The sequence below is a fragment of the Colletotrichum truncatum genome (assembly GCF_014235925.2).
Source record: "Colletotrichum truncatum strain CMES1059 chromosome Unknown Contig_0014, whole genome shotgun sequence".
NCBI lineage: Eukaryota > Fungi > Ascomycota > Sordariomycetes > Glomerellales > Glomerellaceae > Colletotrichum > Colletotrichum truncatum.
This window is the reverse complement of record NW_027222411.1, coordinates 28,620-41,781: the sequence shown is the minus strand read 5'-3', so window position 1 is coordinate 41,781 and position 13,162 is coordinate 28,620. Positions and strand designations below refer to the sequence as shown.

General features: G+C 45.3%; 1 protein-coding gene across 1 annotated transcript; it reads right to left on the bottom strand.

The window, feature by feature from the left end:
* Positions 1 to 6,242: 6,242 nt before the first annotated feature.
* On the bottom strand, positions 6,243 to 6,635 carry CTRU02_215200 (polyprotein; the record flags this gene model as incomplete). Its single annotated transcript, XM_070206402.1, has 1 exon — positions 6,243 to 6,635. The coding sequence occupies one exon, from the start codon at positions 6,633 to 6,635 to the stop codon at positions 6,243 to 6,245; it is 393 nt and encodes a 130-aa protein (XP_070059893.1).
* Between the last annotated feature and the right edge of the window lie 6,527 nt (positions 6,636 to 13,162).

Genomic DNA, 13,162 nt, shown 5'->3' with positions numbered 1-13,162 from the left:
ATGCATCCCATTGATCTCTTCCTTTTACTGTATCCGTAGATTGCAGTGTGAAGTGGGATTCTCTTGCTCTTCTCAGTCTTTGTGATGATCTTGTTGCTTCTGGTGGCTGTTGATTTGTTTGACCAAGAGGGGCTGATCGATTGTAGATGTTGTGATTTCTGCTGCCACGAGGTCTTCCCCTTCTCGCTATGTTTGGGATTACTGTGGAGGAATCTTGTGGTATGATTTCTTCTGGTTCCAATTCTATGACTGGTGTCTGTTGTAGTTCGAGTCGGTCTGTTGAGGTTTCCTCTATGGTCTCACTTTGATCCGATTGTTCTGGAGTTGGCGATACTTCTGGAGTTTCTGGAGTCTCCCTCACCCCCTCAGTTGTTTGAGAATCTGACAGCTGTACTGTTGGTGATAGAGAAGTGGGTGTAGGTAATTGAAAATCCCCTGATTCTTTCTCCTGCATCGGTGTTGCCGGTGTTGTTTCTTGAGCGGCTGGATTCGAGGCGGGTAGTGGCCCGGTAATATTATCGCTGAAATCTTCTCCATCCCAGCCAGCTGTGTCTAGGTCTTGTTCAATTGGATTTGTGAATGGGATATCCATTTCTGTGAACTGGAATTCAAGTTCCATTTGGCTTAACTTGCTGGTATCCTCAATCCTTGGATCATACAGCGTGTTTTCGTCGAAAGTAACGTCTCTAGTTCTCATGACTTTTCCTATTGCTGGGATCCAGATTCTGTAGATATTTGTGCTGTCATAACCACATAGATAGCCAATATGAGCTCTTGGCGCAGTTTTGTTTGACTTTTCTATTCCTCTCTTGTAGTTTTGTGTCAAGGGGTAAGCTCTGCAGCCATATCGCCTCAAGTGTGCTAGTTGTGGCTTTTCAGCCCTCTTGTGGGTAGACTGTTGATGAGAGTTCAGCCAAGTGTTGACCAACCCCAATGGTGTCTGCCACTTGTGGCGTCTTCGAGGCAATCTGTTTGACAGATAAACTGCTGCTTTTGCCAGCTCTGGTGCCATCAATTCAGGAAAGCGAGATTGAAATCGAAGTGCTCTCATGATCATAAACACAGCACCTCCAGCTCTTTCTGCTGGGTTTTGAGCACCAGTGTACTCAGCTGATCTTTCAATCATATATCCATTCACAGCTGCCCATAGTTCAAACGCATTGCGTAAAGCAACCTCCCAATCTAGGCGTAGAATAGAGATTTTGATAAAGCACTGTCTCTCGAGGTATGCTGCTAATTCTGTCATAGCTTGTAGTCCCTCCTTTCGAGTACGAAGAGTTCTTATCCAGAAGAACCCTGACCAGCCATCGCTGACCAGCAGGATCACCTTCTCCCCATTGTATGCTTTGCTAAGTGTAAAGAAGTCGAGAGATAGATAATCTCCTACAGCAGTTGGCCAATGGTCTGGGTTTCTGCGGGAAATTTGGCGAGTTGCCTTCCCAACAGCACAGGCATCACATTCCACTTTTGTGATTCCTTTTATCTGTATCCCAAGAGCTGTTTTAAGTAGCTGTTCCAGTCCCTCAGCGCCTGGATGACCAAGTCTCTCATGCCACAACTTGGCTTCTGCTGATGATGTTGGGAGTGGTTGTCTTGTTGACTGAAAACCTTTGGTTGGTTTCCTTTCTACGGTTGGGCTGAATCTCACAGTCTTCTCGGTATTGCTGAACGAGGTATTGTTCAGCAGAGCTGGGCCAGCTTCAATAATGTATTGACCATATCGGTTTGGTGTTTTGAATAGAAGTCTGCCTTTTGAGTCGATAAGACCCGGTATTCCTGTTGTAAAGATGATCCCTTTTTGCTTCAGCGGTTCTGTCCCAAGGAGCGATGTTGGGTATCCAGGCACAAGCCATACATTTCTGACTTTGATCTCCTTGTTGTTGGATTTGCCGCCTTGGTTTGGTTTGATGATCATTGTGCCTTTCGCAATTGCATGTACATCTCCTCCTCCAGTGGTGAAGTCTTTTGTGACTGTGTAGTCGAGATCATGAAGTCTTGAGGAGTCGTTGCAGATGTGGAATCCTGTTCCTGAGTCTACTATCACACTGTCTGACAGTGGGAATCCTGAATAGAGACTTGCTTCTCCTTGATTGACGATAGTGACGAAAGATGAGAGTGATCCTTCTCCATCAGACACTTCTTGAGTATAGTGGGATGATGATTGTGTAGTGTTTCTCCAGTTTGAGGAAGATGTTGCTCGATCTGGGGACTTTTGAGACTGCTGATCGCTTGCCCCTTTTCGTAGTTTTTCAACTATTCTCTTTAAGTGTGGTTTCTTCTGGAGATACTCATTCAATCTTTCCAGTGCTTTCTTATTTTCTGGATTATCTTCATGATAGTTTGGGCCTCGCTTCTTAGGGTTGGCATGTTTGCAATCAACAAATCGGTGACTTTCGTTTGGGCAAGCTGCACACTTTTGCTCTCGTTTTGCCCCCTGTTTTATTCCTTGTTCGTTTTCTCCTTGCCAAGTAGCGAAACTCGTGTCTTTTAATGGAGCAGCATTCAGCCAGTCTGGGTGGAAAGTTCTCACCCAACTGCGGAAATCGTTAGCTTGCTCAATTCCAGCAGTCTTGCTGATCGAACTGTAGGTTGGGTCATCCTTGTATCGCTTTGTGAAGTCGTAAGAGGCAGATGTGTAGTAATCTGGTGCAATTTGCTTGACTGCTTTCAAGAACTCAGAGACTTGAGTAACTGGATCGCTGAGAGCAGGGATTCCGATTGTTTGGGCTTCATCCATGATTTCTCGATAGATTATGAGCCATCCTCCAAGTTTTGCTCTTTTGATTGATAGCATATGCTTGTTATATCTTTCCAATACCATTTGTTGTCTCCCAAAGTTGTCTGGCGCTAGCTGTTTTTCAAGAGCTTTTATGATATCCCTGACTGTTTGCTCCTTGCTGACTTGGCTGATATAAGTGGCTGCTACAGTGTTCATGATCCAACTGTGAATTTCTAGAAGACTTCGCCGAACCTGGTTGTATTGGTCTTTTTCTTCTTGATAGATAGCTTTTCCATAGCTGATAACGTTGCTATAGTTTGCTCGTTCTTCTTGTCTGAGGTCTTTTGGGTCTGGGAATTCCAATCTTGGCTTAGTATTAATCTTGGTTCCTTTTGGATTCACATAGTCCCAGACTTCATGAACGTTTGCCAGCATCTGTAAGTTGTTGAACCAGTGGTTCCAGTCGCTGTCAGTCTGTAGCCGCTGTGTGTATTTTGCAGTTTCCGTAGTTGAATTCATGATCTCTCTTGAAAAGAGAACTGGTCTCTCTCTTCTGATCGTTGTGCAGTTGATTTTTCGCCGTGGCCAAGATTGAGTTCGTGACTAGACACTTCTTGTTTCAAGTTGGTGATTTTGTCGATTGTTGCCTAGAGGTTTGAGGGTATATAGCCAATCTCAACGCCTCAATTCTCAACAAAACGCAAGACGCCCCCCCTGTCTAATGAACCTGCCGTTTAGTGTAGTTGGTCTAGCCACCCAACTTGTAGCTATTCGCAAGGACCGTAAGACTGGCAAGCTCCCCTTCGTGGGTTCAATTCAGGGTTGTGGAGTTTTCGCAATTTGTAAAAAGTCTTATCGGTTCCGTTACACGAAGACTATAAAGTGAACCACCTGTTCGTCTTATCTGCCCGAAGCTTTCAGAGGCATAAAATGAGCAACTAGGTGTCTCTTCCGTTTCGTAATTCCAACCCTCCTGGCTGCGTATCAGTGGTATGGTCGAGCATGAACTTATATAAGGTTCAAGTTAAGAGTCCTGGGTTCAACTCCTCAGATGTGGTAAGTCCCCCTGAGTTGAGATGAACTTTTTGTGATTTTTTGATAAGTGTTGATGATATGAATTGATGACCAGAAGTTCTTTTGTGATTGAATGTTTCAACACTTCAACGTTCAGCCTTGTGTGATTGGAATTGATGTTTTGTTTGGTGGACTTGACTGCCAAAGTCTCATGGGTCGGTAACTTCGTCAATTGAGTGCCCTTGTCTATGGCATAAGTCTGAACTGCTCCCTTCTAGAAGTCGGTTTTTCAATTGGTAATTGTCACCATGAGGTACTGGGCTCATAACTGTCACGCAGTCAATTTGCCCACCACTTATGGGGTAAAAAAAGATGCTTCCATTCATTAGAGACTGTCTAGGGGTTATTGGGTTGATTATATAACCGTCTATTCGGTAATTACCGATTTGAAGGTTTTCATGCACAAATGTTAGATAAACTATATTAGTTTGATGCAATACACCTGGGGTTCATTGAGCAAAGAGTGATTCATGTTGTTGATTGAGTGATTCTACCCATTCCGGTTGAAGCGGGGTTCTGTTTTGTATCTACCCGTTCTTCCCGGTTTCAGCATATTGCAAGAATGCAACTAAGCTAGATTTCCTAGCATTTTATCCGGACGCAGGCGTCAATCTAACACACCCCCCCAGTTGAGGCCGCTTAGGCAGAGACTGATCCGCTGGGTTACTTAGTTTTCCAGTTTTTCCATTTCACCTAGAAGTTCCATTTCTCCCAGTGTGGGCAGCTTTCTCTTCTCTAGGTGGTTAGAGATGTCCACTAGGCCGATTTGTTTGATAAACGTCTTGAATGGCGTATAGCTCATCGGTTTAGTCAGTCCGTCTACAACCATATCTACAGTAGGTCTGTATTCCACTTTGATTCTATTCAATTAAGCTTCCTGTCTCAACCAGTGGTTGTGTATATCAACGTGTCGGAGTTTTGTCTGCAACTTGGTGATGTCCTTGTTGATCAGTTGTATTGTCTAGATGTTATCGCATTGTATTCGTATCCGTGATTCATCCAATTGAAGTCCAAGTTCCTTAAGTAGTCGCGATACGAATATAGCTTCTTTGGCTGCCTGAGCAAGAGCAAGTAGCTCAGCTTCTGTTGTTGAAGTAGTAACGGTTGCTTGCTTATTAGCTCTCCAACCGATAGTGCCTCTAAACAATCGCATTACATAGGCTTGGGAACTCTTGCGGTCCTCTGTATTGTCTGCAAACGAGGCATCGCTTGCTACGAAGAACTCATCGTCTCCGCCGAATTGCAAGGCAAGCGATTTGGTTTTCTTCAGATAAAGCAGAACCTGGTCTGCTGCTTTGTAGTGTTCTGGACCTGGGTTTGCGTTGAACCTGGCTAGTTTTGATGCTGCGAAAGCTATGTCAGGTCTAGTAATAACGGCAGCATATAGAATTGATCCAATCTTGCGTTGGTATCGCCTTATGGACGCTATGCTAGCTTGTTTTTCATACGGTCTTAGCTCTTCGCGTCTCATGGGAATGTCATGTCGCTGATCTCTATCTTTAGATAGGTTAGCAATCTTGTCAATATAGTCTGACTGTGATAGCCAGATAAGTTTCTTGTCTCGGTCTCGAATGATTTCGATTCCAAGGAACCACTGTAGTGGTTTTCCCCCCGTTAATTTATATCGTCTTTGTAACTTTCCTGTTACTTCTTTGATTTCATTCTCTTTCTTCTTTTCATATGCCAGGACTATATCATCCACATAGAAGAAGATAATGATAGCTCCTTTGATCATGCAGCAGGGCTTATGTGGAACGGTTTCAAACCCGAGGTCTTTCAGCGTAGCCATAAGGTCCTTTTGCCACAGGAGTGGTGACTCTCTTAGGCCATACAACGCTTTCTGGAGCATCAGGATGATTCCTGGTTTCCGATAGCCTGGAGGCATGCGCATGAATATGTCCTTGTCTAGCTTTGCGTTTACAAACGCGTTAACGGCATCATACTGGATTAGTTCGAGGTCGAAACGTGCAGCAACCGCCATCAGTGTCCGGAAAGACCGTCCTGCTAGTGTTGCGGCATAGGTTTCTTCATGTATTGACTTGATTTGCTGGTCTCCTCTGACCACGAGGCGTGCTTTGCCCTTTTGAAACCGTCCATGCTTGTCGAATTTATATACGTATACCCACATGCAGTCTAGGACCTGACAGTCCTTCGCACGGGTGTCTTTTCGACTTATTTCAATCCAAGATTTTATCTCGGCGTGACTGCGTAGATGTTGTTGTTCCGCCGTCTCGAATAGCGTACCCATGGGGTGGTTTCTAAGATCAGCATGGCTTCGCGGTAACGGAGGCATCTGCCGCCTGTGTAGGCAACTTGGATTCTTTAACAGTCGTTGAAGCTTTGCTTTGTCGATCTGCTTTCCTTCAAAGATGCCCACCGGCGTGGCCTGTCGTCCAGCCGCAAACGCTGCCTTCCATGCTTCAAAGACATTATATAAACTTTCACCTTTCTAAGCATTTGCTTGTAGGAATTCCGAATCATCCCGAATCGTCATAGCTAGAAGTGCTGTCGGTGGAAGAGACACAGGGGATGGGTACGGACGACTCTGGGCATTAGAATTCTTGGCTTGGTCATCGGTGCCGGCTTCTGCCTGGTCTCCCGTGCCGCCTTCTGGTTTCCCCAGGTCGACTTCCGCGTCCCCGGTTTGTCCAGAGCCTTCGTCGGTACCAGCTGGTTGATCAGACTCAGCCTCCAACTGTTCAGCTCCTGTATCTCTTTCTACTTCATGGAGAACGGCATCTTCCCAACTGAGCTGGGTTCCGACGTCCTCGTCTTCTCCATAAAGGCCCTCCCAATTTGTTTGGGGTATAAAGGCACCGGTGTGGTCTTCTTCTGCTATCATATTTCGGTCTGTTTCTGGTTCCTTAACCTGGTCAAGTAAATTGATTAGCTCTTGCTGTCCGACGTGAAGGAGGTCATCTCTTAATTGGTTTAAGTTTCCGTTAAATAATTCGTCTTCGTTAAAAATAACGTCTCTTGCTCCGACGACTCTTCCAGTCTGAGGGTTCCATATTCGATAAATGTTTGTTGACTGGTACCCTACAAGAAAACCGATCCATGCTCTTGGGTTCAACTTTTGCCTTTTCTTCCGTTGTAATTGAGCATCCGTCGTTATAGCATATGCCTTGCATCCATAGACACGTAGGTGTGCTTGGTATGGCTTTCGGTCTTGGACCGTAACCCCGTCTCTATGCGCTAGGGCGGTGTAAAATCTATCGTACGGTGTTCGCCAGCTATATATATGCTTTAGCGTCCGGTTGTATAAATATACAGCTGCACGGTAAATCTCGACCCATAGATGCTCTGGCAGCCGAGCTCCTATCCTCATAGCCCGCGCTTTCGCCTTGATAATTCTCCCTGACACCTCAGCTCCTCCGTTCTGTGCTGGGGTGTTCGGAGCTGATGCTTCGACTCTGATATGTTGGGAGTGAAGTAATACAGATATAACTCCTCCCGTCACGATTTCATTATCGTATTCGATAATCTTTGGTTTGATTTAGTATTGTCGTTCGAGTATGCCGGTTATGTTTTTCAATACGGTACTGATCGTTCCTATTCTTCTTTCCGCAAGGTAGTAGTCCTAAATCATTCCCGACCAGCGGTCCGTGATTAGCATTACGCTACTTCTGCCTATAGGGTCTTTTGGAAGGTTATGAAAGTCGATTGCTAATCGCTCACCTGGGCCGTAGCCTACGTTCCGTGGTTAACGGCTTATTTAACGCTTCATCTTGGAAAGTGCGCATCCATCACATTCCACCGTGGTTAGTCCTTTTATCCGGACCCCTTGTGAGGTATTAACTAGATGTTCCAGAGCCTGAGGTCCTGGGTGTCCAAGTCGAAGATGCCACCTCCTTGCGTCTGCTTTCATAGCACCTTTCTTTGTCCAGGAGTTCAATTTGTGTCTTCGAGTAACGAATGCAGTATTCGGCGTGTTAGGAGGTATATCTTCGATGACGAATTGGTCATATCGGTCCATAACCTTGCATACGATTAAGTTATCGAATGACCTTATGTAGTTAGAACGAAGACGATTATCCCACCAATATCCGCGTTTTCTTAATTGTCTAAGGGATACCAGATTGCAAGGGAAATTTCTACATAGTGCGACATCGTTCAGTTGGATTATTCTTGGTCCTCTCGGTCCCTGGGTTTGTATGTTTACATTCCCGTATCCTTGGATAGGAATTCTGCTTTCTCCAGCAAGGATGAAATCCCTAGCCTCCGATCGACGGAAGTTGTTAAACCGGTTGAAGTTATTAAAGATATGTATTGTTAACCCTAAGTTAAGAAGAGCCGAATTCTTCAATGGGTAGTATGTAGTGCAGGACATCGAATTAAACGCAGAGACAACGAAGCTGGCTATGCACTCTCCAATACTTCGTCCTAGTCAATCGGTAGCTTTAACGTGTTTGACTTTCTTGATGCGGTTGATTTCATCCTTGAGAGATGCGTCGTTCTTAAGTCGATATTCAACCGCATCACGGATTAATTTCCTGCCCTTGAAGTAGTCTGGTGCATCGTTGGAAAACACATAGTAGCAGTTTTCTAGAGCGTGATTGCTATCACAGGCTTTATATACTATATTAGTGCTCCGTATGGTGACTATGCGTTTTCGCTTTCGGCTGTTGACTTGGTCTTGACTAGGTTGGCTCCCTTCTTCGTTATGCGTTTCAGCCTCCGTCCAAGATGTATTGTCGCGGTCTGCGGCAAAGGTTGGGCTAAATACGCCTTTGGTTATTTAGGAACCTTTCTCTCGCGAGCTAAGAAGATCTCGACGTTCTGCTTCCTTCCTGAGGTCTTTTGCAACCTCTCCGATCGTCAATAATTTTTCCTCAAGTTTGTTTTTGTAGATTCCAGCATATATAGCTGCCCAACTTCCCAGAATTGGTTGGATGGCCTTGGTCAAATCGTCGAACCAAATATTGGGGTCTTCCACGCCTCCGGTTTTCCTTACGAGCACATGGTTTGCCGCCATTTCCCAGGAAGTGATCCATCCAGCGAAGTCTTTAGGTACCCTAGTCAATGTTGTTATAGCTGCCTGGTACTTTCGACGAGCCGCAGCTTGTTGTTCTCTTTCAGTAGCGCCTATACTCGTCTGTAGGTTGGAGTACCATGTCCTCAAATCCCATATAGCGCGGCAAGAGCTCTAGCGTAAGCCATAGTCAACCGTATTAATAACCCAAGCCTTAAGCTTCTCAGAATTTGCTTCTTGCTTTTTGTATTCCTTGTAGTCTTGTTCGTAAACCCTCCATTCGAACGTAAAGGAGGCTTTGTCGTCCGCAGTAAGTTCGGATAGATTTCGAGCATGGAGGTGTGGGTCAGTTGACTTAGTTGCTGAGGGTAGGGAGTCGCCTGCAGATGACTGGCTAACTGTCTGACTCGATTGGCCACTGTGGCGGGTCTGTCTCCCCTGTTGGGACAGTTGCTCCGGGTCGGTAGCTCGAGTAATCTTTCGATTATAGGATTCAACTGTCGGTCTCGCAGGTTTTTCCATTAAAGCTCCATCATTTTCAGGATTGATGTAATCCTATAAATGCAAGCCTATAGCTTTTGTTTGGAATTCTTCGTCCTAACGGCCCCAGTCTTCAAAGGTCCGTAGTAGTACCTTCTTAGATGAGGTATTGCCACTCGACATCGTATCTTTCCATGCGCGTAACTAGCTCTCGAGCGATATAAGACTCTTAATTGTTAGATAAACGATATTAGTTTGATGCAATACACCTAGGGTTCATTAAGCAAAGAGTGATTTATGTTGTTGATTGAGTGATTCTACCTATTCCGGTTGAAGCGGGGTTCTGTTTTGTATCTACCCGTTCTTCCCGGTTTCAGCATATTGCAAGAATGCAACTAAGCTAGATTTCCTAGCATTTTATCCGGACGCAGGCGTCAATCTAACACGGTTTCAGCATATTGCAAGAATGCAACTAAGCTAGATTTCCTAGCATTTTATCCGGACGCAGGCGTCAATCTAACAACAAAATGACATCCCCGTTAGTTTTATATGGGAAACAATAGCCGGGTGCATGGGTTGATGTTAGATTGACGCCTGCGTCCGGATAAAATGCTAGGAAATCTAGCTTAGTTGCATTCTTGCAATATGCTGAAACCGGGAAGAACGGGTAGATACAAAACAGAACCCCGCTTCAACCGGAATAGGTAGAATCACTCAATCAACAACATAAATCACTCTTTGCTCAATAAACCCCAGGTGTATTGCATCAAACTAATATCGTTTATCTAACAATTAAGAGTCTTATATCGCTCGAGAGCTAGTTACGCGCATGGAAAGATACGATGTCGAGTGGCAATACCTCATCTAAGAAGGTACTACTACGGACCTTTGAAGACTGGGGCCGTTGGGACGAAGAATTCTAAACAAAAGCTATAGGCTTGCATTTATGGGATTACATCAATCCTGAAAATGATGGAGCTTTAATGGAAAAACCTGCGAGACCGACAGTTGAATCCTATAATCGAAAGATTACTCGAGCTACCGACCCGGAGCAACTGTCCTAACAGGGGAGACAGACCCGCCATAGTGGCTAATCGAGTCAGACAGTTAGCTAGTCATCTGCGGGCGACTCCCTACCCTTAGCAACTGAGTCAACTGACCTATACCTCCATGCTCGAAATCTATCCGAACTTACTGCGGACGACAAAGCCTCCTTTACGTTCGAATAGAGGGTTTACGAACAAGACTACAAGGAATACAAAGAGCAAGAAGCAAATTCTGAGAAGCTTAAGGCTTGGGTTATTGATACGGTTGACTATGGCTTACGCCAGAGCTCTTGCCGCGCTATATAGGATTTGAGGACATGGTACTCCAACCTACAGACGAGTATAGGCGCTACTGAAAGAGAACAACAAGCTGCGGCTCGTCGAAAGTACCAGGCAGCTATAACAACATTGACTAGGGTACCTAAAGACTTCGCTGGATAGATCACTTCCTGGGAAATGGCGGCAAACCATGTGCTCGTGAGGAAAACCGGAGGCGTGGAAGACCCCAATATTTGGTTCGACGATTTAACCAAGGCCATCCAACCAATTCTAGGAAGTTAGGCAGCTATATATGCTGGAATCTACAAAAACAAACTTGAGGAAAAATCATTGACGATCGGAGAGGTTGCAAAAGACCTCAGGAAGGAAGCAGAACGTCGAGATCTTCTTAGCTCGCGAGAGAAAGGTTCCCAAATAACCAAAGGCGTATTTAGCCTAACCTTTGCCGCAGACCGCGACAATACATCTTGGACGGAGGCTGAAACGCATAACGAAGAAGGGAGCCAACCTAGTCAAGACCAAGTCAACAGCCGAAAGCGAAAACGCACAGTCACTACACGGAGCACTAATATAGTATGTAAAGCCTGTGATGGCAATCACGCTCTAGAAAACTGCTACTATGTGTTTTCCAACGATGCACCAGACTACTTCAAGGGCAGGAAATTAATCCGTGATGCGGTTGAACATCGACTTAAGAACGACGCATCTCTCAAGGATGAAATCAACCGCATCAAGAAAGTCAAACACGTTGAAGCTACCGATTGACTAGGACGAAGTATTAGAGAGTACACAGCCAGCTTCGTTGTCTCTGCGTTTAATTCGATGTCCTGCACTACATACTACCTATTGAAGAATTCGGCTCTTCTTGACTCAGGGTTAACAATACATATCTTTAATAACTTCAACCGGTTTAACAACTTCCGTCGATCGGAGGCTGGGGATTTCATCCTTGCTAGAGAAAGCAGAATTCCTATCCAAGGATACGGGAATGTAAACATACAAACCCAGGGACCGAGAGGACTAAGAATAATCTAACTGAACGATGTCGCACTATGTAGAAATTTCCCTTGCAATCTGGTATCCCTTAGACAATTAAGAAAACGCGGATATTGGTGGGACAATCGTCTTCGTTCTAACTATATAAGGTCATTCGATAACTCAATCGTATGCAAGGTTATGGACCGATATGACCAATTCGTCATCGAAGATATACCTCCTAACACGCCGAATACTGCATTCGTTACTCGAAGACACAAATTGAACTCCTGGACAAAGAAAGGTGCTATGAAAGCAGACGCAAGGAGGTGGCATCTTCGACTTGGACACCCAGGACCTCAGGCTCTGGAACATCTAGTTAATACCTCACAAGGGGTCCGGATAAAAGGACTAACCACGGTGGAATGTAATGGATGCGCACTTTCTAAGATAAAGCGTCAAATAAGCCGTTAACTACGGAACGTAGGCTACGGCCCGGGTGAGCGATTAGCAATCGACTTTCATAACCTTCTAAAAGACCCTATAGGCAGAAGTAGCGTAATGCTAATCACGGACCGCTGGTCGGGAATGATTTGGGACTACTACCTTGCGGAAAGAAGAATAGGAACGATCAGTACCGTATTGAAAAACATAACCGGCATACTCGAACGACAATACCAAATCAAACCAAAGATTATCGAATGCGATAATGAAATCGTGACGGGAGGAGTTATATCTATATTACTTCACTCCCAACATATCAGAGTCGAAGCATCAGCTCCGAACACCCTAGCACAGAACGGAGGAGCTGAGGTGTCAGGGAGAATTATCAAGGCGAAAGCGCGGGCTATGAGGATAGGAGCTCGGCTGCCAGAGCATCTGTGGGTCGAGATTTACCGTGTAGTTGTATATCTGTACAACCGGACGCCAAAGCATATGTATAGCTGGCGAACACCGTACGATAGATTTTACACCGCCCTAGCGCATAGAGACGGGGTTGCGGTCTAAGACCGAAAGCCATACCAAGCACACCTACGTGTCTATGGATGCAAGGCATATGCTATGACGACGGATGCTCAATTACAACGGAAGAAAAGGCAAAAGTTGAACCCAAGAGCATGGATCGGTTTTCTTGTGGGGTACCAGTCAACAAACATTTATCGAATATAGAACCCTCAGACTGGAAGAGTCGTCGGAGCAAGAGACGTTATTTTTAACGAAGACGAATTATTTAACGGAAACTTGAACCAATTAAGAGATGACCTCCTTCACGTCGGACAGCAAGAGCTAATCAATTTACTTGACCAGGTTGAGGAACCAGAAACAGACCGAAATATGATAGCAGAAGAAGACCACACCGGTGCCTTTATACCCCAAACAAATTGGGAGGGCCTTTATGGAGAAGACGAGGACGTCGGAACCCAGCTCAGTTGGGAAGATGCCGTTCTCCATGAAGTAGAAAGAGATACAGGAGCTGAACAGTTGGAGGCTGAGTCTGATCAACCAGCTGGTACCGACGAAGGCTCTGGACAAACCGGGGACGCGGAAGTCGACCTGGGGAAACCAGAAGGCGGCACGGGAGACCAGGCAGAAGCCGGCACCGATGACCAAGCCAAG